The sequence below is a fragment of the Scheffersomyces stipitis genome, chromosome 2 (genome assembly GCF_000209165.1).
Source record: "Scheffersomyces stipitis CBS 6054 chromosome 2, complete sequence".
Classification (NCBI taxonomy): Eukaryota; Fungi; Ascomycota; class Pichiomycetes; order Serinales; family Debaryomycetaceae; genus Scheffersomyces; species Scheffersomyces stipitis.
In genome coordinates this window covers 1,054,074-1,077,207 of record NC_009042.1, presented here as the reverse complement: position 1 = coordinate 1,077,207, position 23,134 = coordinate 1,054,074, and the positions used below count along the sequence as shown (strand labels likewise).

The window sequence follows — 23,134 nt, the reverse complement described above, 5'->3', positions numbered from 1 at the left end:
TAGCCCAGACTCATATCAATTTCAGTAGTCCTTTCTACTGCGACTTTTTGCACCCATTTATTCTACACTCATCTCAGCATCTACACCAAAATTCATTAGATCTTTCCTAAATACATATTATCTTTCCGTGATATATCATCATATTCAATATTGTACAACAGATCAAACATTTTACATCTGCTTTCTGCTATTGACGAATTTGTCCCAGCTGGTCTCACATATACGGAGAAATTTATCTTTCTCCTTGGCTAACCAATCACCGGAAGTGTCTTCATTCTCTCCTTCAGGACTAACACTGCCTTCGGCCTTTTGGTCAGAACTCGATGACTCAGTTGCAGTTTCCTTTTCCTTGTCGTTTTCGATTTCATTTTCCTTTCCCGTTGTTGAGACTTTTCCTTTACTAGGCTCTTCCCCTTTAGAAACTTCTTTGTCATCAGCTTCAGCTTCCTTGGATTTAGGATTGAAAATGCGAAAGTTGAAGATGCTTTCATTCATGATATTAATGGAACCAAAGATCTCCTCTCCATTTACCCCTGTGTCGAGCCGGTTGGTCAAAGGAGCACGCAATTGAGGCACAGGCGCTCTAGCAGATGCTATTGCTGCGGCTTGTTGCTGGTAGTACAACTGAGCCTGCTGCTGCTGTTGCAGGTAATAGCCAAGTGGAGCTCCATACAGATACGGATTGTGATGATACAGAACTCGGGCTCCAGCTGGGTAAGGACCAGTTCTGGACGCAGCATCTTCTTCATCGTCATCTTCTTCTTCTTCTTCTTCATGTAAATCTTCACTGCTTTTGTACTTTTCTTGCATTTCTCTTATTTCATCTTCAGAAACAGGCAATCTATCGTCATCTACATCTTGCTGAGACATTCTAGCCTTTCCCTGCGATTCAAAGTAATCTCTCTGTGCAGATAAAGGTTGCGACTGGAGAGGTGCAGTTTTCATTAAATCACCATGATACACATCCGTGACAGAAAACGGCTTGGGACGAGTTCCAGAAGCTCCAGTGGCTCCAGGCCCAGTTGCCGATCCAGAAGATGAAGCTGAAGCAGTTGCAGAAGCTGAAGCATTTATACTAGAAAGAGAAGATGAGGACACAGAAGGTGTGCTTCTTGCTACAGATGAAGGTGATCTTAATGGTGGAGATGCGCTACGATGTGGTCCCTGTCGTTGATTAGCCATTAGATGATGCTGTGGATTGTGGTACGGGTGGGGAGCTAATCTAACTGCTCGAGGGAAATGCGCAGAAGTTGTTGTATAAGGGTAGATTGGTCTAGACCTTTTGATGGGAATACCCAGTTGGTAGGGATGCACGCTTCCACCCAGCTGAAGTGGAGGAAGCGACAGATACGTCACATGTGTATTGGGAAATGGGCGAAACTGCGATTTGGCAACTGGAGGACCATAGTACTGTTGGTATGGACCACCAACATAGTGATATTGACCTTGAGGAGGGTATATATTTGCCGAAGGAGCATGAATTGGGCCGGGGCCCAGATGTTTGTGATGTAAATGAGGCACTTGGCCCCTTTGAGGTCTAGCTGTGGAATGAGGTTTACGGTTGGTGTTTGTAGAGACTCTGATAGGTGCTGAATGAATAGCCGGTCTAAGAGAGTCCGAGTCTTGGGAACCTATAGAAAGTGGAGATGGCACATTTGAACGTTTCAATCTTTTGGCGGAAGATGGAGTCAGAAGCCTGTCCAACTCATCAGCCGCTGTTGGCTGAGCATTGACGGTGATGATTGTGGAACGGGTTTCTGAAGCAGGCGAGCCGTTCTCGTTAATAGACGTGTTGGCCGAGACAACCTCCAGATTAGCGAGGTCTGCTTCATTGAGAGGACTGCTCGAAAGAGGATGAGAGGAATTGGCACTAGAAGAAAGAAGCTGGGATGGAGTTTGAATCCGGATGGTAGTGGATTGGTTTTGATGTTTTTGATTTTGAGGAGACTTAATCTGGGTCTTGAATTGAGTCTGAGTGGCCGACTTAGAGGTACCTACACTTGCGGTCGTTCTTTGTATATGACTAGGAACAGAAGCAGACGCTGAGGTCGAAAGCGATCTTGTGACTCCTGCTCTGGAAGCAATTAGTTCTCGTTGCTGTTGCTCAATTCTCTGAGAAATTTTGAGGGTAGAGCGCATCTCCGCAGAGTTCAATGGAGGAAGGCCTGGTGATACGATTCTCAAAGCCACATGAGAACTATCATCAGCACCAGACTTAAGATCGAGCGATCTTGGTCTGTGTCTTTTTCTGGGTGGTTCTGATGCAGACGCTGCGGACGTCGAGGAAGTGTACGATGGGGAAGCAGCCAGCTCAGAATCAATTGTGGGCGAGTCTGGAGCTGGTCGGCGATGAGAATTGGAAGTAGTGGGAGAAGTTGCAGTGGTGGCAGCGACAGCTGGTGGAAGATCTACTTGGCCTTGTGACATTCTGACAGCTTACCAGGGACAATTAGGAAAATATAGTGAAATATGAAATGTAGAAATATTATTGAAATCGATCGTGAAATCGAGATGGTCAAATGTGGAGTGAAATGTGTGAAGTGATGTCAAATTGAGATGGAATGTGAACAGTGCAATAAATGAACAATTCGCTTCACTTTAGATCTGAATATTGACTTGATAAATGAGACCTGATGAGGCTTGAAGTTACGTATAAGTCTCGAGTTTTGATATTGTTCAGAACTTAAGCAGTCGCCTTCTTAAATGGTATTTCTGTCTCTTGTGTATTGAGTTGCTCAATAGCGAAATTAGCAAATAGCAATAGCGAGAAAATAGCGAGACTCACAAGATTGACACGGGAATGCGGACCTTTTCAAGGTATTAAACACGCCTCTTATATGGCTTTCCAACTGAAGAACGCTGAGAAAGGATGGAAAAGAAAGGTAGACAAATCAAAAACGACTTTGAAGCGAATTGAAAGCCAGCCCCAAAGACGGAAACGAAACGAGAATGAAACTCCAGATGTGAAACCGGACTCTCCTGCTACGATTATAGTGAGGATTAAATTTTGGTGCAAGTTGTTAGTTTTAATACTAAAATTAAAATCAATTATTATTTGTTGTGAATATTATTATTTCAGCAGAGTGTGCCTATTTCTGTCATTATTTTTCCTGTGGTGGCAATATCGTGCTCGCGATTTAGCGACTCAATGTGGCCAGGCCGTTTGGGGAGAGAATGTGCACACAATCAGAGGCAAATGGGTTTTCACCAGCAGCAAACCGATACAAGGTGCTCCGAACGTGGCTCCCTTCCATGGGAGTAGCCTCCCATTTCTACTTGATGTTTGAGTTTCCATTTTTTGCCGGCTTTGCCCTGCCAGTGAAAGCTAGGTGATGTTCCTATAACATCTAGCTACAGCGCGAGTTGGCTGATTCTGAAACAAAACTTGGTACCACGGTGCGGCGCGTGCGTCGCAAGATCTGCCAGGTACAGAATTGTACAGGAATCAGGGACTGTAACTTAAAAATACGTAGAGTTAGCCAGATAGCAAGTAGAGAGCATGAAATCTTGTTCATATGACCATTGAATCAGAAATACTCAGGAAAAATAAAATGATTTTCCTACTCAATTCAAGTCATCTAAAATGTAATTGCATGATTTGGGCAAGGAGCTTGGCTCAACAATCTAGCTAGAAAGTCACAGACTCCCTGAAAGGTGGTGCGTTTTGTGTCACATTCTGAAACACATCCTAGAATTTTTCAACCCTCTTCTGTTGTCTATGGCACCATCTACGGAGCCATCTCATTTCTATTCTTCGCGGAAACCATATTCGGCAAGTAGACCAGCCAACCTGTGCAGATATAAAAAAGAAGTTCTTTGCTGGTTTCCTTGGATGGCTCACCATCTTTCTAGAATGCTCGTGCAGATGTACTTTTCCACTTATCAGACACTCTAAAATTTCGCATTCACCGCTTCCAAGGAAGACTCGCCATTGTACTCTAGGCTCTCTAAAGAGCTCAATGGTGCGTGCATCCCTTTGTTCTTCTGTTTACGACATCTGATTTGTTTGTGGAGTTGCGTTCCTGTGGGAGTTGGCAAGTTGAGCTGTGGTCCAGAAAAATAGGCTTTGTTTCTAACGAGAATTCAGGTCTCGGGCTTTTCGTACCAGGTGCTAGTAAAAATTAAACATCCCTAAAGATGAAATGCATCGGTACATCCTCAGAATACGAGCTTTCGTTCTTATGCTTCCATATTGTCTAATTGTTCTTCTCTTCCTATTGCTTATCTCTGGCTCTCTCATCTCTATACCCATTCTGGTAAGTAGTAGTCGAAGTCCTGTACTTGGGATATCGAATTTCAAATCCCTGCCAAAAGCATAACCTTTAGAGGAATCTCTGTAGATTCCATTTCTATCGCGTACTGCTTTCTCGTTGCCTCGTCTTCTCTTCGTACTACTATCTATATTCTAAACTCTACATCTCTACAAAAATTTCGTATTATAATATTTATCAAAACGTACTATGGTAGAACTAGAGTATTAACGATAACACTCACCCGACAACCGTAGCATAAACTATATCATCGGAATCTCTTCAGCTCATGAAGTCTCTCTATAGTGATTTACCTGTAAATGTCTCCATGTGTTATCTAGTTGCTGTAGCTAGTTGCGTACTTATTGGGTGTACTTTTCCCAACCCTTGGGTCTCTTCAAGTTGTTGACAGTGTAGTACTTGGTGGTGCACGAATAACCTCTCCAGGTGAAATCCTTGTTTGGATCACAGTTACAGTTTCTGGCAAATCTAACTTCCTTGTCTACAGGACAGTTATGGAAAGGAACATGGTAGTAGCCTACATCTTCAAAGAAGTGGATCTTGTCTCTGGGCAAGAACAAAGCAGCAGCGATGGAGTGCACAGGAGCATCACCCCATCTTTCGTAGAAGAACCCACCAGCTTTGTCCAAATGCTCGAAGTACTGACGGTAGGCATCGCCTCTGTAGAAGTTTAAGTTACCGATTTCAAAGTTGGACCAGAAATGACATCCATTGTAGGTTTTACCCTGATCGTCAGAAATCCATTCCATCAAGTTGTCCTTGGCCAAGAATTGAGGGTTGGCATCAATGTACTTTCTGGTTGTTTCCCACAAAGTTGGGATGGTTTCCTTGTACTCTGGCAACGAGATGGTAAAGGAGTAGTCCTTTCCGTTGTCTTTCATCCACTTGAAAATGTCGTAGTTGATATCACAGTAAATCTTGACATCAGGCTCAACTCTCCAGTAGTATTCGTATTCCTTCAACTCGTCAGCTCTCCAGAAGAAACCGGATTCGTAACGACACATGTGTCTGTATGGCTCAGAGCCACCGTAGATGATCTTCTTTTCTCTCATCTTTTCTCTGGCAAGGGCAGCCTTTTCCTGGTCAATCCAAGGAGGGTACGACCACTGCTCCTTAGGGATCAAACCGTACTTGGTCTTACCAGAACAGGCGGCAGTGGTGGTTTCAATAAAGGTTTCGTCAAAGGGCTGGTCGTTCAAGAAGACCCAGTCGTAGTTGTACTTATTGTTGAATCTGTCTTCGACTGATCTGATGGAGTCCATAAGGGAAAACAAATCAGAGTTTCTGGCCAAGGTAACAAAGGTAGCCTTGATCTTTTCGTTTTTGTTGAATACCAATTGGTCTCCCTTTGCTGGAGTCTTGGAGTCAAAGTGCTTGGGTGTGGGGCCCACCTTACCCTGCTGTTCGGCGGGGGACTCCGAGGCTACAGGAGTTGCATCCTTGTTGCCGGGAGATGGTGGTGTGAAGTTGTAAGCGGAGCCTCTGGTGAGGATGTAGCCGCAGCCGATCAACACGAGCGCGAAGATGGCAAACCGAATGATACGGGCGTTTGATCTGGACGAGGCCATGCTGCAGATGGAGTCTCAGAAAGCGCTATCAAAAACTGGGAAAGTAAAAGGTGAAAAATCCAAACTCGGTGCAGAAAAAAGAAGAGCAGATTGACACGTTAAATACGCTGTTGAGATTTTGGAGCGCGGGTTTTGTAGCATGGCGTACGACCAGAGGTGTGTGTGCAGGAGACGCTTATGCAGAGAGAGAACACCCGCGGTAGCAGGATAAGACTATGGGGAAGTATGAGACAGGGCAGCTGTGGGAGAGAGGGGGTTGCTATTGGGAATGGTTTGGAGCTACAAACCGGTGGCAGATAACTACCGCCAGAAGAGTACGGAGAAGAACTGGTTGAGATACTTTCGATCGAATGCAAAAGCTGGCAAAAGCTGGCAAAAGTGTGGGTGTGTGGGCAGGTTCGACGTTTGTAGCATTTTACGAGTATTGAATTTAATGACTTAGTTAATAGAACATTCCCTTACTATGTGCTTCTTCCGTGCCTAGCATTATTTTCAGCCACGCAAATAGGTAGCTACGGTTTCTGCTAGCCAATAAAGAACCGACGTCAGTCAAAACTGTAGGCTACTCCAAGCTTCTACGACAGTAGCCCGTCTGCCGTTACTTATATCTGTCTCTAAGACGTCTGTGTGTCTGGGGCTGAGTCGTACATTCTAAGTGAAGCTTTACCATTGCTTCTGAATCTTGCAAGTCTTCAATCTTCACTTTTTCAGTATTTTTTCGCAATATATTATTTCTCCCTAAATCTTCTACATCTCGCAATCACTATCTCGCAATCTCTCTCTAAATTTCAACTCAGTCCGGTCAATCTTGGGCGCTTTGTGCATTGATTTGACGATGGCGCTGCCTCACATAATGCCTGCAATCCTCTGCTACCAACTTGAGAGGACTACTGCTTCGACTGCTTCGACTCTTCTGGATGTTTCTTGACTTGTACTTCAAAGCCCTTCACTAAACCATCCTGTCCTTTCGACTTGGTCGGCTACAGCTTCTGGCTTGTTTCTGATTGGCTCAACTGGACTGAAACAGGTCTAATTTGCAGTCTTCTGTCTTTCCAATTAAGGCAGAAAGGCTTGGGTTGACGAATTGAGAATGTTGCCTGGTACATTCTCCAATCTCGGATTCGACTATGTCATAGTTAAGAAAAATGTACCAGTGTGTAGTCCCCCGTCTTGTCGGGATACAGTTTGTTTAGCGCTAGTTAAAGAACACGTAGCGCGTAGAGAGCCTGTTTTTCAGGAGGACCCCGTCTTATCGCCATGGTAGTCGCACACCCAATTATGCATCGATCGACTGTTTGCACTGCATGTGCGTTTTGCCCTAAAGCAAGAGGTTAGCCCTGAGTTTTAGATTATTTTTTATCCTCTTCTCCATTAGGTTGGTTTTCTAAATTGGTATAATCTCAGGGTCTTTTGGTCGGGTGCCAATCGTTTGCACAACCCAATTGCCAATTCTACATACAGCAGCAATCACGAGCCAAGTAACAAGGTATAGGTAAAGAAATTATCACAGGTGTGAAATTTTGGACCATCGGGTTCAACTCAGAGGCTACTATTTGCTAAGCTTAAACTTCACGTAGAGATCTTTTCACTGCTGACAATGTCCCATTATTCACAACTAACCTTCAGCTCAGTACTTAGGTCAATCTCTATTATTACAGTATTATAGACTACATGGATCTCGTGTCACGAATCTTCTCTTTAGTGTCATTCCAGTCAACTGCAATTATTCTTAGGGTCCAGATTGGATTCCTATTTAGGCAAGTTCATTATCGCCAGTTCTGTATATTTTTAAACCGCTTCAACTGAAAAACCTGAATTGGGCTAATAAACTTGAAGGAAACGGAAGTCGACCTACAGAACAATAATGGCTTCTATGGTCAATCTCTGGACGATTTGCTTTATTGGGTTCCACTTCGGTCTTGTCGGGCTTCGTTCTTTGGTCAACGCGATCTTGAAGTTTTATACTGTGAAATTGATCTAAGAAATATCCTGAAATCCTTATGACTTTTCCATCTGTTACAACTTGGCACTAATTGTCCTACGCAACTCGTTAATAGAGAGCTGAATTCATCTCCCACAATTTGAACTACGCTGTAAGTATACTTTTTCTCTCGTCCCGCTTCTGTTAGCGATACTGGCTTAGTAGAGGCATTTGGTAATTGCCATACAATCTATACAGGGTCTAATGAACTACTAGTGATGACGGAAACAGACGGTTCTCTTGCCATACTAGCTACAATGGACTTGTTTGTGTGCTACCTCGGCTCATCGACTTCAATGCGCCAGGAATAAAGATTCTGTACGCTCTGTTGTAAGCCTACTAGGCTAACCTTGTGGGAAGTGCCGGCCAACCCAACGTACAATCATCTTGAGATGTCTACATTCTTCTACTTTTAACTGTTGTTTCCTCTTCTTCGTATTGTCTATAAACGACCTCTACTGGTACTTCTCCCATTCCACAGGACGAATCATCCCCATTCTGTCGTAGAATTTCTTTCCGCAACTGTAGCCTCTGAACGTGAAATCCTTATCTGGATTACAGTCGCACTTGTGCTCGTATCTGAATTCCTTGTTTAAAGGACATTGCGTATATACCCCATGGTTGTAGCCCACATCGTGGAAGTAATGGATCTTATCCTTGGGCAAGAAAAGAGAGGCTGCAATGGAATGCACAGGAGCATCTCCCCATCTTTCGTAGAAGAATCCTCCCGTCTTGTCCAAGTACTCGAAGTAGTCTCGATAAGCCTGTGACCTCCAGAAGTTTAAACTGGCAACCTCAAAATTCGACCAGAAGTGGCACAAGTTGTATGTTTCTCCGTTGTCATCAGAGATAAAATCCATGAAGTTGTCTTCGGCTACATGTTCGGGATGCAACTTTATAAAGTCTTTGGTGTGGCCCCATAATGAAGGAATAGTTTTCCTGAACTCGTGGATGGAAATTGTGAATCCATACACCTTATTATTATCTTGCATGTATCTGAATAAATCATAGTTCAAGTCACAGTGGATTTTGATACCTGGTTCGACTCTCCAGTACCAGTCGTATTCGTCCAACAACTCGTTCTGCCAAAAGAACCCACTTTCAAATCTACACATGTGACGATAACTCTCGGAGTCTCCGTAGATGATCTTTTCTTCTTTCATTTTTTTCCTCGACTCGGCAGCCTTGTCCAAATCGATCCAATCTGGATACGACCAGTGTTCTTTGGGAATTTTTCCATATTTGGTTTTACCACTGATGATGGCTGTGGTCAAGTCTTTGAACTCTTGGGTGAATTCTTCATCGTTGAGGAATACCCAGTCGTAGTGAAACTTGCGGTTGAATCTGTCTTCCACAGCTCTGATGGCAGGAATCAAGTCAAATAATTCCTTGTTTCTAGCCAAGGTCACAAACGTAGCCTTAACCTTATCGTTGAACGGCTTGTCTTCTTCAGCTAAGAAGACGATAGGGTCCTTCGGTTTTTCTTCTTCTATTTCTTCTGTTTTTTGTTCGTCTTGTTTAGCTTCTTGCTGGGCTTCCTGGTTCAGATTTGTATCAATCAAAGGCTGTTGAGGGGTTGGACCATTAGCAGCTCCTTTTCCAAGAACTTCCTTGGTGACCAGATCGACATAGACGACATCCGGTGTGAAAAAGTAGCTGAGCGAGTATATCACCAAGAGAGCCACCGCCACTAGGGTGTATTTTGAGAACTGTGCTCTGGCCATGGTATAGAGGAGTCGGGACTGAAAAGATGGCTGTAGAAATAATCTGATTCAATTGGAAAAACTGAAAAATTTCTGGTTTTGAATTTCAAGGATTAGATCGAAGAATTATGATGGGACCATGAAAGAAGACGGAATGCAATGGGATGAAGGCGTGGTTCAGTTTTCCAAAAGTATGGCTGAAAGATGCTTTATACTGTGGGTGATAAAACTTTGCAAGATGCCAGTTCGAAGGGCCGGCTGCCGGTGTCAACTGGAGGTATATACAAGAGGAGCAACAACACCTGTCTCTATTCTATGAACAGCGGATCCAATTAAAACAAATTTAGCTGAAGAAAAAATAAAGCTGGCCAGTGGGATTCGGTGGCATTATTATATTTATTAATTTACGAATCTTCAACTGATTACATAAAGAAGAGCGATATCTTACGAATTCCAGCTGCACTTCCAGGCTCAGCGACGAAGCCGCGGCCGTCCCAATCAGTAAGTGTGAATCTGAGCCAGGGATCTCGCACCCTGGCAGGGTTCGATGCCAGAGGTCCAGATCTAGCTTCACATCTGAAACCGTCCCTTTGGTGTCAAACCTCGGCTACCGGGAACAGCGGTGATGTCATAAAGAAAGATAGCGGTGCATGTACGTGCGGCATGTGAAACACTCCTAGCAACGTTAGATCCATGAAGATAATGGAGTTGACATTTTCCTTCGTTACCAAAGCGAACGAGCCACGGACTCCTGCCGCCCGAAGTGGTAATAAGATAACCGAAAAGTCCATAACTGAAAATCCCATTCGCCGATACAAGGGTCCAGACGAAAGCTTGACGTCCTGGTAAAATCTCGGACAGCGAACTTTTCAATTGTACCCGATGTAAATCCCTGAACAATGGATGGTCTACTTGAGGTATGTGCAAGCGTTTATTCTGTGTCTATATGCAATTGTTCCTACTCAGTAACAGTGGTCCTGTTCAGTTGTGCCAGCTAGTGATGTACACAAAAAGCTGCTGCTGTTAGCACCCAAATGAGGCCCAACTTTGTGGCGACATTGGTGCTGAAGGCATTGGGAGAGTCCAACGAGTGGTTTCTGTGTCTGGACGATTGTCTGTTTCTCGAATTTCTGGTCTTGGTAGTCATATTGTATTTGTAGTTTATGCCTTGGTTTTCTTCAGGGTTTGTCAATTTCTATAGAACTGAAATATTGGAAAATTCTGTTGAATTATCAGATTTCGCAGCTACTTTTGTAAATGCTCTTGCTAGTACCAACACTATCAACTAGAAGAAGATATTCTTTGGTCTTTATATATTCACCATCTCTGTTCTATTCGACTCACATCGCTCCGTCCATTCGTCAGACATATGTCATCACTCCTAAATCGTTCACCGTATATCTCTTTGTACCATCTGGTACTGCCTCGTTGCAATTTGTAATTGCTTTTCTTCTTCTTAATTTCTGTTTGCTAACACCGAAAACACATTTAAGCCTGAACAATAGGAACTCTAATTAAGTTGCATAACCTTGCCTAATCAAAGAAAAAGTTCTTCAGTTCTAATTCCACTACTTTTTACTCTTGAAGTCTTCACTGTACCGAAGGACTTTCCACACATAGCTACTGATAGTACTGGGTGTTCCTTTGCATAATTTAAATTTCTTGGACATTTCTGGCCAACTCTCGTATCCAAGACCAAATCAGGACAATCCACGAATGCCGTTCATGCAATTTCTAGATTTTTCAAAGTTTCCGCAGACCAATTTGCTTGAAATCTTTTTATGAAAGAGAACAATACTACAACCGAAGCATCTTGACTCTCTGTCACTCACCGCCGCAATCTTTAGTGTCAACTCCAGTTGCACAGCCCGTATGTATTGACTTCTCAGATAAGCTCCGCCGCTTTACCACAATACTGGATAGCGGAAGTTTATTCCATTTCTCATCGCCTATGATGTCATAAGCCCAGATGCAAATTCCTTGAATCTTTTTTTTACGACGAAGGCATAAATTACGTGACAAAAGTCACGTTGAAGAGGAACAATATCACGAAACTCGTCGCGAAATTGTTCGTACTATCCTTCGGGATGGTACACTTGTCAATTTTAACAATACAGAGAAGATTAGCATTGTCCTTGCATAAAGATGACACGCTTTACAAAGAGATTTAACATTTTTTTTTGAAAACCGTCTTCTAAGCTGATAGAGTTGCTTCACGGCGAATGTAGAGAGGAACTTCAGCAGCGAGACAGAAAGAGCTCATCGTAGACGTCTTTTACTCATCGGTTCGAGTCTCAGTGCCGGTTTTTTTGCAACGGTTGCATACTGCATACGCTGCCAGCAGATAAACTATATTCTTTCATTATTTACAAATTTCATTATTTGCGATTGCACTATTTACAATTCACGATTCTCTGTACCGGTAGCTAAGGATTTGTCGTTGGATCGAAATGTCTCGGAAGCGAAACAGTCTATTCCCACTAGAAACATCTTCTTCCTTGCCTTCATTAGTTCAACTTCAAAGTAATACAAAATCCAACCTTTTTGGAGTAGTAGACGAGACATACGAAGGAACCATCCAGAATGACCACCATAACCAAAATCTCAACTTGAACCTGGCCTTGGAAGCCAATGAGGAAATACCGACTATTTCCAAATCGGGGATCAGTTTGGAGTCGCCGACAGCTACTCATAATCTGAATTCACAGCATCGTCATACAACCTCGGTTTCTCCTGTTTCAATACTCAACTCTTTAGGAGGAAACTTCTATCAGTTGAAATCTTCTCAGATCAACAAGATAATTAATGTCAAGTACGGAAGCGACCCGTTGCTTTTGATAAGGCAATTGTCTATGGATTTGGCACAGAAGGAAACAGAATTGATTCTCTTACGAAATGAAAAGTTCACCAGGGAACAGCAATTGTATAAGCTCTGCAATGAATACGGAAATCTCTCCACACTTGAAATCGACAAGATGTTGAACGAAATGTCAGAAGTGAACATAAATAATAACGCCAATACTAATTCCAACAATTATCACGAGCGTAATGACAATACAGTTTCAGGTAATGTGAATGATATCTTGAAAGACTTGATAGGAACGGCTATCCATGACGATATTCAGGAACCCAAAGAATCTAAACAGACAGTAAAGAAAACAGTGCCGAACCGAGCGGTTTCTAACGGCAATGATTCTGGACTTGAGGGCCACCAAGTGTATAGTGAAGCTAACCGTAATCGTAGTTGGCTCAGAGGTTGGTTCAATTCCAGCGAAGATCTCAGCGTTCCACAGAAGACTTCAACAAGACCTTATTCCAAATCGTTTCCACTTCGATATATCATTAATGAGTCCACTGAGCATGAGGAAGTAAACAAGACTCCTGTTCCTGTAGAATTGGAGAGTATGAATATGGGAAGCGTGGATAGTAGCAATGATGCCTATACTGAAGAAACTGGTCTCGATAGCAGTAGAGAAGATATCAATATTGACAAATACGGCTTTTTCCATGATGCCGACTTGATAGTGAAGAGCAAGTCTCCACCGCCCACTACTCAGTCCAGAGCCATAACTACATCTTCATTGGATGATTCACTGGCTATTCTAATTGGAAGCAAAGGAATTCATCAGACTATCGACCATCTTAAGGAGATATCCAAAATTCATGATCACACCAACCAATCTATTGAGAACCAATGGGATACATTGATCAAAGAAATTACAAAAGACTACTACAAATACATGACAAAGGAGCATAATGAGGCTCGCGAAATATTCGGAATCCGAGCCCTCAACATTCTCAAATTAGATATCAAGATGGGAAACAATTTTCTAAATGAAGCTGGTGTTGGTAAAATTAAGAATGCTTCTGTGAGACCGAGCAGTCCTCATTATGACCATTTGCTTAGTCTCATCAACAAATTTGGGATATCATCCAAATATAGATACAATCTCTGGCTAGAATTATCGGGAGCCAAGAATCTCATGATCAATGGAGAATACGAGGAATTGCTTAATGAGGTTAAGCAATATGAACAAGAAGAAACCTCACAGGAGTCTGAAGAGTCGAACGACAGAAAGAATATTATCCGTGCTAATGTGAAACAGATTAAACTCGATCTTCATCGTACTCTCCCCCACAACTACTATTTCAATAACTTGATTGAATTGAAACCAGGTCCGAACTTTTACAAATTGCAGAGAATATTATATGCGTTTGTTGCATATAGACCTGATGTCGGATATCTCCAGGGTATGAACAAAATTGTTGGTAACTTACTTCTCATATTAAGCAAAAGTACTCATGCTGAACACGAAAACTTTGAGAAGTTCAGTGAAGTCGATATCTTCTGGATTTTCATAGGACTAGTAGAGGAAATCCTCCCTAAGTATAGAGGGCTTAACAATACTCCTCAGGTATTTTTCAACAGCTTAGAAAACGTAAGAATCGATCAAATGGTCCTACATCGAATCTACTTGAAGAAGTTTCTCCCCGAACTATGCCAGCATCTCACGCATCTCGAAGTTGAAATAGAGTTGATTACACTCAATTGGTGGCTTACTCTTTTCATTGATTTAAATTTCGTAAGTTTAGATACTTGGTTCAAATTGTTTGACAGCTTGCTCGTTGACGACAAACATATCAAAGAGTCCGCCGAAGGAGAATCCAGCGATACTCTGAACATCACTTCTCCAAGCAACGCAATTGTAGATAATGATATTTCAGATCGAAGAGCAATCAAGCTTATCTCCATAACTTTGGCTCTTTTGCAAGGTTTGGAGCATTCGTTGATGAACATGAAAGAGAAAGAGTATGTCTACGAGCTTCTCAATTCTAAAAGTTCCAACTTCCATGTTAATGAATATGGAAATCATGTCAAGAGCAAAATTTCCTTAAAATATAACGACATTATGAAACAAAGAATAGCATTTTCTAAGAAGATCTCGGGCTATGAATTGAGCCTTTACCGACAGGTTTTTTCTAACGGAAACATATAGAGACGTATACATCTAATAAAATTGCATTCATTTAATTTCTAAAATAGAATATGTACATATGGACCCGGAACGGACTTTCAAAAAAAGTTTTGAAATTGCTATATATATATTTGAAGATAACGAACGTGTTCATCAATCTCTTGTAATCATACGACATCACTGATAATTCTAGAGGCCTCTCTATAGGTCTTCAACAAAGACATACACTTTTCGCGCTCCGCTTGAATACCTTCGTCTTCCTGTAACAACTCATTGAACAAGTCTTCGCTGTACAACTTCACCACCAAACGGTTTTGGATATGTTGCTTGATGTAGTTGACCAACAAGCACATAATAGACTTGGGAACCTGGTCCTGAATCATTTCCCTAACAATACAGAAGTAAGAGATGATCAAACGTCTGATGAGTTCACATTCTAGCTGCTCTCTTTCAGTCAAGTCGTTGAGAGTTTCATCACTTTCAAACGACGTCGAGTCGTCTTGAATGGAATCTGTGAGACTCATCAGCTTGAAATGATCCAAGTTGGGTTGTGAGTTATTGGCCATGCCATTGACAAAGTTGGAGTTGAATTGCAACGATTCTTGATGATGTGGAAACTTAAAAGGAGTTGGGTTCAATTGTGCCTGAGTCTGCATGTGTTGCTGGTGAATAACTGGATCCTTACCAAAGAAATAGTTCAAGTACGATTCTTGCTGATAATGGTTGTGTTGGCTTCCTGCCAAATTAGGAGTGGATTCGGCCTTGACTGAGTAAGTCTTTCCAGATTCAGATCTCTTGTGTTTCACAGGAATTACGTCATCCACAGAATTTATATCTTCGTCTGGGTTCTTTTCATCGTCTCCTTCTTCTTCTTCAATTGAATCGCTGTATTTCTTGTTCAAAATTCGCTCGCTAGCGAGTCTCATTTTGCTTTTTTGTTCGAACTCCTTTTGCTTCTGGCGTTCTTCCACAACGATGCTCATGGCTCTTGCTGCACCCACAAAGTTGGGATGGTTGGTGTTGATATAAGCCTTGTGTATATCAATCAACGATTCCACATACTTTATAGTGGGACCCAATCTTTCTCTCAAGAGATCAGAAACTACTTCGATCAATTTGCTTTGTAAGCGAGGGTATCTGTTCAATTCAAGTCCAATATTGGAGGAGCAGACATTGTGAACAATCTTCATCAATTCCTCATAGACCATCTCCACACATCTACGTGAGGGATCCTCTAGCAACTTGATCTGTGGTTTCACAAGAAGATCGAAGGCTAACTCAGGAACAAATAAGGATGGCCTGGGCCCAGTAGAGTTTCTAATAGCAATCCTTATATCGTGAATGGTTAGGTTCTGAGTAGGATTAATGGCTGCTAGCTGCGAGCCAAATACCTCGTTGTAAATATAGTAGATTCTGGCGCCTCCACACAACTCCTTTGTTGATAATTCGTTAACTGACGTTCCTTCAATTGAGTTCATAAAGGTCGTAGCAAACTTTGTCATCAAAGACAAGACCATTGCACCTCTGGATTCTTTGGAATCTTTCAAATGCGATGGAATTTCGCCATAACTGGCTAATTCTTGCTCAGTTTGACCCATTAAAGTGTTCAACTTAGCCTTGATATCTGGTAATCTGTCTCTTATGTGGGTCATCAAGATTTTGTTTAGCGTCAATGCCAAGTATTTGGTACCGCACTTGCTAGACATCGACCTATAGGCCGTATGGTTCTGGAAGAATTGTTGTTCAGAGAACAACGAATCATCTAACGACTTGTTGTCTGAGATATCCTGTTGCGATCTGTTGACGATCCCGATGAATCCAAGTTTTAAGGGATATACATTTCCTTTTAAGATATCCAACGCATTCGTACCTTGATCCATAAGGTCCAATTTGGTCAACACACCCACAGTTCTCTTACCGGTAGGATCTACTTGTCTGGCCAACTTCAATGATTCTGAATTGACCAAGTCTACGTTGGCTGGCGAAACAGCCAATATGATACAGTTGGGCTTGGACACGTACTCCAAGATTAAGTTTCTCGTTTGTTTCTCGATATCTGTGGGCTGGTCACCGATAGGAATCTTGGTCAAACCAGGAAGGTCCACTAACGTCAAATTCAACACTCTAGGAGAGTAGATCTTCAAGTTGATGGGCAATCTGCTAATACCCTTATTTTGTCCGGCGATTCTGTGGGTCTCATTTTCAATCTCTCTTCTGATGTCCAGGAAGTTATAGAAACGTTTATGGGGAATATGCAAGAATTCTCCCCATTCGTTGGGAGGTTGGTAGCTCCCATTGGCAGCATGTCGTCTCAAATGGTCTTCCAAATTGACTGCTTCGTCCAGCGCCTCACCGTTACTGAAAGACGAACTCAGCGAACGAAATCCGGTGTCAGAATTGATCACGGGGTCGTTTTCCAGGATGTTCATCAACTGCAACACCAACGGTCTTCTGGTGACAATGCCTGTTCCACGGGGCAAAAAGTCGCGTCCAACGATGTTTTCAAGCACAGAAGACTTACCACATGACTGAGAGCCTACGACTGCCAAAATGGGTAAATCCAACTCAGCCAACTGGGTCGTGGTCACGATGTCCTGAAGCTTGTTGACGACGGGAATGAGGTCTTGCAACGACATGACCGTATTGAAGAATGAAGGAATAATAAGAGATTAGTAGCTTCAAGAGGAACGCGAATTATCCTCAATTTAAATTGAAATATTATCTCCGGATTTGGTGAATAATGGGGATGTATACGTCTGGATAAACTTATCAATTTTGATAGTATCACGATAGTATCAAATCAATGTTGGGATTAACGGTGGTAACAATAGATGAATGGATAAGAATATCAACACGTCCGGTAGTTATATGTGTATCAATCTTTCAGAGATATCACAAATATCCAAAACTCTAAACAATTTTATGATAAGATACAAGTGCTGATTCTTATAATCTAATTTTCAAGTGCTCAGATCGAAAAACAAACAATATTTTGGTCTGAAAAGTTAGGCTTACTAGCAACAGACGGAACGCTAGAGTATCAGAATAGATTGAAGACAAGACGTGTCTCGTGCTGTATTTCACACGCTGGAAAGTGCTGAACCTGAAGAAGCAAGGACTCTGACAGCTCTGAAACGAAATGGCAAAAGGGCAAAAACAGACCGCCATAACAGAGAAACTGGAAATATTCATTGGATGCACACAGGTTGTTGAAGAAGGACACGACCTCGCGGCTCACGTGGAAACTGGTAGCGCGGCCTTGAATGGAGGTGGGTCAGTACTTGGTTTGACGTGAGCAAAGTGGTGTGATTGGTGTCTGTGGAAAGAGAACTGCTGGCTGTGGTAGACAACATTTGCTGCTAGTTGCATGTGTCCAATTGTAAGTTTTTTTTGCGCAATTGGTGTATTCGTATTTGTGTTCTCAGATGGAAAAGAACAGATCATGGTCAAAAATGAAAAATTTAGTGATTTTGCCATCGATCTTTTTTTCCCAATTCAGCTGCTAAATATTGATTGGGGTGGTGAAGTGGCAAATCTCTATGATAGCTCCCGGGTATGTGATGTGACATGTGGGGTATGACGAAAGAGAGAAGATCGTGTTCCATAGTAGGAATTTCACTCTGAGTTACAAAAGTCTATGGACAAAGTGGTGAAACAGCCAGCAGGCACTTCAAGCTCATTCAAACGCGTTTTCGTCTTCCCGACTCTTTATCTGGAAAATCCAGATGCCATTGTTTGTTTACTGGCGCTTATGAAAGTCTTGTCCGTCAATTTTAGTCAACCACTTCTACTAGTATGGACAGATTAGCCGGCTGCAACTATTTTGCAACTGGTGTGGTTATATGCCGTACTCTAATATCAACTGATTAGACCATCAGCGAAATGAACTAGGAATAACTGAAACGAGCTGAAATCCAGTGGAGAGCTTGTTGTCATCTTTCGGAGTGATATTATATTTATTCGAATACTTGAAGTATCTACTTCTTCCAGTGGTGAAGTTTATTGGCTGCAACTCATGCTATATAGTTTCCTTATATGCCGTACTCGGATAACAGTAGATTAGCCCTCTGGAATCTAACTGCAAATGGAGGGAATGAGATGAATGGTGGAGAGTTATGAACGGTTATTGTGAATATAACGTATGTATGTGTCTGTTCTATAGCTATTTCTATTCCCTTTGATGAAGTGTATGGCTGCAACTCGGAAGTTTCAATTACGCGTGTATGCAGTATCAGTATTTCAATAGATAATTCAGAACTTCCAGCAGAAACGGCAGAAATGGACTGAAAGCTTTCCAAGTACTCTAAAAGGTCATTGTTTGTCAAGATTAGCAACAGTTATTACTGGTATCATCTCGTTCAACCAAATCCAACACCTTTATATTATTGCCAGGGCTCCCACGGTTGAGCCTACCTTCCACTACCTGCAGTACCCTCACCCATTCAAGCGTGTTGTTCAGATTTCCAATTTTTCACAGTAGAGTCTGTAACTTCTTCTTCAACATACTTCAAACTCTGTGAGCCAGCATGTTTTGGTGGAAAAAGCTCTTTGTAGTGGCCGCCATTGTGGTGAGCACGTGTTCGGCCCAGTTGATTGACTCAATTCTGGAAGACGTTTGGGAAAACTCTCATTATAGCCGGACGATTGATCTTCTGAAGTCTTACGTTAAGGAAACGAATCTTATTGAAGCGAAGAACATCAACACTCAAGCGCAGAGTGTTTACTATTTTACCGTTAATGATGGTTTTGACATCATTCCCGAGCTTTCGGTAGTACTGGTCACGTTGTTGAATCCTAGTCATGTAGAAGTTGAGTACGAAGAGGTGGTAGCTGGAAAGCTATTCAAGATCACCTTACCTGTTCCAATTTCGCCCAACTCGAGCTTTGAGATCAAGGTCAACTATGTCTACATCGGCACGTTACTGCCAATGCCAGCCTCGTTGAAGATGGCAGACACCCAGCTGCTTTTGCTCAAGTTGAACAAGTTTGCCTATTCGCCATATCGTACTACCGACTACTCTTTGACTTTCACAGGTGTAGCCAAAGGTCAAGAGATGGAATTGTTGAAGACAGGTAACTTCTCTGCATCAGACAACGTTCCAGATGTCAGACCACGTGTAGAGGACAAAACGTTGAAGTATGGCCCAGTATTTGATTATCTTGAACCATTCACGTTGCAGCCAATGGGATTGTTGTATGAACACAATCGTCCTTTGGGTTTCGTCCAGAATTTGAACAGATCTGTCTGGATCCCAGCTTCAAATGTAAAACAGTTGCCTTTTGAAGAGTACTATGAGTTGACCAACACTGGTGCAGAGTTGTCAACTGGATTTTCCAGGGTAGACTGGCTTGTGGGACGTTTTGCAGGTACCAGAAACCATTGGGCTTTGAGCCATATCGAGATTCCAACAATAGGTGATAGTTTTGATGACTATTACTATACAGACAAAGTAGGTATGGTTGATTCACACGACAGAGTCAAGGACCATTTACTCTTGCAGCCTAGATTCCCTTTGTTTGGTGGTTGGAACTACAACTTCACTCTTGGTTGGAACGGAAAGTTGGCTAACCATGTCCATAAGGTTAGTGGAACTGATGACCAATACATTGCCAAGGTTCCATTGTTGAACGCCGTCAGAGACGTCACCTACAACAACACGTACTTGGTATTCTACTTGCCCGAAAACGCTGAGTTTGTCAATGTTTCATCTCCTATCGATTTTGAATCCTTAACCGTAGACAATGAATTGTCTTACTTGGATGTTTCCAATGGTCATGTCAGAGTCACGCTTCATTACAAGAACTTGTTTGATGATGTGCACAGATTGGACGTGTTGTTCATGTATAAGTATACACAATCCAGCTACTTGTTGAAGGTGCTCAAGATCTCGGGCTTTGTTTTCGTTGGTTTGATCAGTTACTACTTGTTGGGCCTCGTGGATCTTTCTATCGAGGACAAGAAGAAGGACTAGGTCGTACATAGAGTATTAAAATAAATTCATAAGAACTGTAACTGTAACTGTAAATGAAACTGTATTGTCTGAATATGCCTTTCCTATAGCATATTGCTATCCTTACTAACTTGACGTTTCTTACTGTCGGTACAGTTTTTACACTTCTTTGTTGTTGTCAGTGATATCTTCATTTTGTCTACTCTCTACATATGTTTTCTGTTCTTTCATTAATTATTCATTCTATACCATACACCTGCTTCAATCTAGACAACTCTTCTTTCCGAACAATCATATCTTCGGCATCAATCTTCGTCAGGTCAACACTGTAATGCGTCGCCACTAAGTACCGGCCTTCGAGGTTCACTCCGTTCAACCGACTAGCTGCCAATTGTGCACTGGACAAATTATTGTATACTATAAAACATGTTCCTAGATTGGCTTTTGAATCTGAAAAATTCTCATCAGGCACCCTAAGCTGACTTATAGTGCCGTACTGTCCAAACAACTCATACAAGGTGCTGGTAGATGTATGGTACGGCAAGTTCTTGACCTGGACTATGGGAAACTTGTCTGTGGGCACAGACATGAAATGAAGCTAAATAGAAAAGAGAGTTTTGAAGAGATAAGATTCTAGGCAGAGAATGTATAGACGCAAATAGCGAGAAAAAATAGCGACAGAGTAGAGAGAGTACTGTGTCTAGCGAGAAACCCAAGCGAGAAACCTGGCTACACAGAATATGGGCCACAGGAACTGTCAATCACTCTTCCCCAGAATTCGTTCTCGTTTGTGAACTCCAATTTCGATTTCACAATGACACTTCATTGTAGCAATCTGCTTAAAAAAAGTGTGGACAAAAAATCTCTGTATAACTCTACAAGTACAAGAGCTTAATCTCTTTATATATATTCATAGCCTCTAAAATATACCAGAGTCCTTGATGTCAGTGATGGCATTCTTCTTGTACGAACTCTTGGAGTAGGCAAACCATATCACTACCACTAAGATCACGACGATCAAGTAGATGTAGTTGGGACTAGGTTCGGATATCACTTCAGTATACTTAGCATTTGGATCACTAACCATAGTTTGAGGTTTGGTCAGAGTAGGCACCACAGGTTTAGGTCCAGATTGTCGTTGGCTACTCAAGGTTTGTATTTTGATGTTACTAATGAACAAATCGAGAAGTGGTCTGTTTTTGTCGTTGGTCTTTACGGCAGAAACTGCTGCCAATGTGTCGAATCCTCCAATCACTTGGCCGAAAACGACATGCTTTCCGTCTAAGAAGGTGCAATCATCAGTGTTGGTGATGAAAAACTGAGAGCCATTGGTATCCTTCCCAGCGTTGGCCATTGAGACTCTGCCCTTCTTGTTATGGTTGATCTCGAAGTTCTCATCCTTGAACTTACCCTTTTCGAATATAGAGTGGCCCCCTCTGCCGTCACCAAACTGGAAGTCACCTCCCTGGATCATGAAGTTCTGAATGATTCTATGGAATAAAACGCGCTCGTAGCCATAGCCGTGAGTCATGTTGGCTAATTTAACAAAGTTGAAAACTGTCTTAGGGACTGTCTTGCCAAACATTCCCATTGTGATTTCTCCCAATATCTTTGAATCAGGCGAATCCGGTTCTTCCTTCTGTGAAAATTGAAACGTCACCTTGTGCGTAATGGTGGGATCGTCTTCAAGATACTGGAGCTCCTGTTCTGTGAGCTCATCTTTTGCCTGGCCCGACTGGGGAATGAGCGCCGCAAGGGAAATGGTAATGAAAAGAAGGAAGGTCTGTAAGAATAACATAATGAAATGATATGTGGTCAATATAAGTCAATAAGTATACTACCAGTGAGTGGTTAGCTAGATCGAAACGCAGAGCAAATAAAGATAGTGATGATATAATTGTTTTAGCTGGATACAAATCAATTAGTAGTGGTACGCAAGACTTCACTGGTAAGCGTGGATTATACGGTTAATGACAGATATACCGAATCAGCAACGATAGGAGAATCAAAAAGCTATGATGTGGAACTGAAGTGACAGCAAAGTACGAGAAGAAAGTACCCAACAATGGAAATGTGGGAGTGGGAGCGTAAGCGGATGTCTTATATAATACTAGGGCTCGCTAATATCGCCTTAGTGAAACAAATAAATCAAAACCCTCAAGAAAAAAGATTACGTGAGTCGTATCTAACCTAAGCCGCCTACTATTTATAGACTTATAGCGTGTTCAGACAGAGCCCAGATCAGATGTGGAGGTCCATATTCCAGAGAAACAATGCTACGGAACCCTTGGGCACAAAAACAACTCGACCACGTCCTACGCCTTAAAGGAAAATGGCACCCCCAGCCAAAATAGGGCTTGATTTCTGTGTACAAAATTGTCAGCGGCTAATAAATGTTCGTTAAAAAATAGTCGTGTTTGTGTACTTAAATATTTTAGTATTATGTAGGAGAGAATTTAGCGTGTACCGGGCGGCTATTTCATACGCAGAGGAAACAAAGTCATGTGCACATTGTCAGGTGAATATGGTCAGGTGAATATCATCATGTGACTAGACAATAAATCTCCGTTCGAAATAGTGGCAATTCTGTTTCGCTATTACCATTGAGTCTTGTTCTTCAATTGGCACAGAAACGTATCCAGAGCCTCTATATCCTAGTCATAGTGGGATATATATTCAGTTGA

General features: G+C 42.1%; 8 protein-coding genes across 8 annotated transcripts; 3 read left to right on the top strand and 5 right to left on the bottom strand. All coding sequences in view use genetic code 12, as the record gives it.

Annotated features, from left to right (window-relative positions):
- Positions 1-85: 85 nt before the first annotated feature.
- On the bottom strand, positions 86-2,961 carry PICST_87538 (predicted protein). Its single transcript, XM_001382394.1, has 6 exons — positions 2,068-2,961; positions 1,579-1,806; positions 1,120-1,410; positions 723-981; positions 424-533; positions 86-276 (listed from the first exon to the last, which is right to left on the bottom strand). Exons 1-6 carry the CDS (start codon positions 2,425-2,427, stop codon positions 172-174), a joined length of 1,353 nt encoding a protein of 450 aa, XP_001382431.2. The 5' UTR covers positions 2,428-2,961; the 3' UTR covers positions 86-171.
- Positions 2,962-4,612: 1,651 nt separating this feature from the next.
- KTR1 (alpha-1,2-mannosyltransferase) lies at positions 4,613-5,898 on the bottom strand (the record flags this gene model as incomplete). The annotated part of the gene is made up of 2 exons (XM_001382393.1): positions 5,668-5,898; positions 4,613-5,622 (listed from the first exon to the last, which is right to left on the bottom strand). The coding sequence occupies exons 1-2, from the start codon at positions 5,837-5,839 to the stop codon at positions 4,613-4,615; spliced, it is 1,182 nt and encodes a 393-aa protein (XP_001382430.1). The 5' UTR covers positions 5,840-5,898.
- Positions 5,899-8,275: 2,377 nt separating this feature from the next.
- Positions 8,276-9,779, bottom strand: KRE2 (Glycolipid 2-alpha-mannosyltransferase (alpha-1,2-mannosyltransferase); the record flags this gene model as incomplete). The annotated part of the gene is made up of 2 exons (XM_001382392.1): positions 9,284-9,779; positions 8,276-9,259 (listed from the first exon to the last, which is right to left on the bottom strand). Exons 1-2 carry the CDS (start codon positions 9,542-9,544, stop codon positions 8,276-8,278), a joined length of 1,245 nt encoding a protein of 414 aa, XP_001382429.2. The 5' UTR covers positions 9,545-9,779.
- Positions 9,780-12,276: 2,497 nt separating this feature from the next.
- On the top strand, positions 12,277-14,379 carry PICST_15898 (putative GTPase activating protein; the record flags this gene model as incomplete). The annotated part of the gene is made up of 3 exons (XM_001382945.1): positions 12,277-12,519; positions 12,568-12,766; positions 12,800-14,379. Coding segments are annotated over 3 exons (2,022 nt in total), but the record flags the coding sequence as incomplete, so codon positions are not given.
- A 287-nt stretch (positions 14,380-14,666) lies between these two features.
- PICST_29756 (predicted protein) lies at positions 14,667-17,135 on the bottom strand (the record flags this gene model as incomplete). The annotated part of the gene is made up of 1 exon (XM_001382391.1): positions 14,667-17,135. One exon carries the CDS (start codon positions 17,133-17,135, stop codon positions 14,667-14,669), a length of 2,469 nt encoding a protein of 822 aa, XP_001382428.2.
- Positions 17,136-17,638: 503 nt separating this feature from the next.
- PICST_29755 (predicted protein) lies at positions 17,639-18,365 on the top strand (the record flags this gene model as incomplete). Its single annotated transcript, XM_001382944.1, has 3 exons — positions 17,639-17,768; positions 17,925-18,052; positions 18,303-18,365. The coding sequence occupies 3 exons, from the start codon at positions 17,639-17,641 to the stop codon at positions 18,363-18,365; spliced, it is 321 nt and encodes a 106-aa protein (XP_001382981.2).
- Positions 18,366-19,025: 660 nt separating this feature from the next.
- On the top strand, positions 19,026-20,471 carry OST1 (oligosaccharyltransferase; the record flags this gene model as incomplete). The annotated part of the gene is made up of 1 exon (XM_001382943.1): positions 19,026-20,471. The coding sequence occupies one exon, from the start codon at positions 19,026-19,028 to the stop codon at positions 20,469-20,471; it is 1,446 nt and encodes a 481-aa protein (XP_001382980.2).
- Positions 20,472-21,369: 898 nt separating this feature from the next.
- PICST_34987 (predicted protein) lies at positions 21,370-22,248 on the bottom strand (the record flags this gene model as incomplete). The annotated part of the gene is made up of 2 exons (XM_001382390.1): positions 21,370-21,503; positions 21,597-22,248. The coding sequence occupies 2 exons, from the start codon at positions 22,246-22,248 to the stop codon at positions 21,370-21,372; spliced, it is 786 nt and encodes a 261-aa protein (XP_001382427.1).
- Between the last annotated feature and the right edge of the window lie 886 nt (positions 22,249-23,134).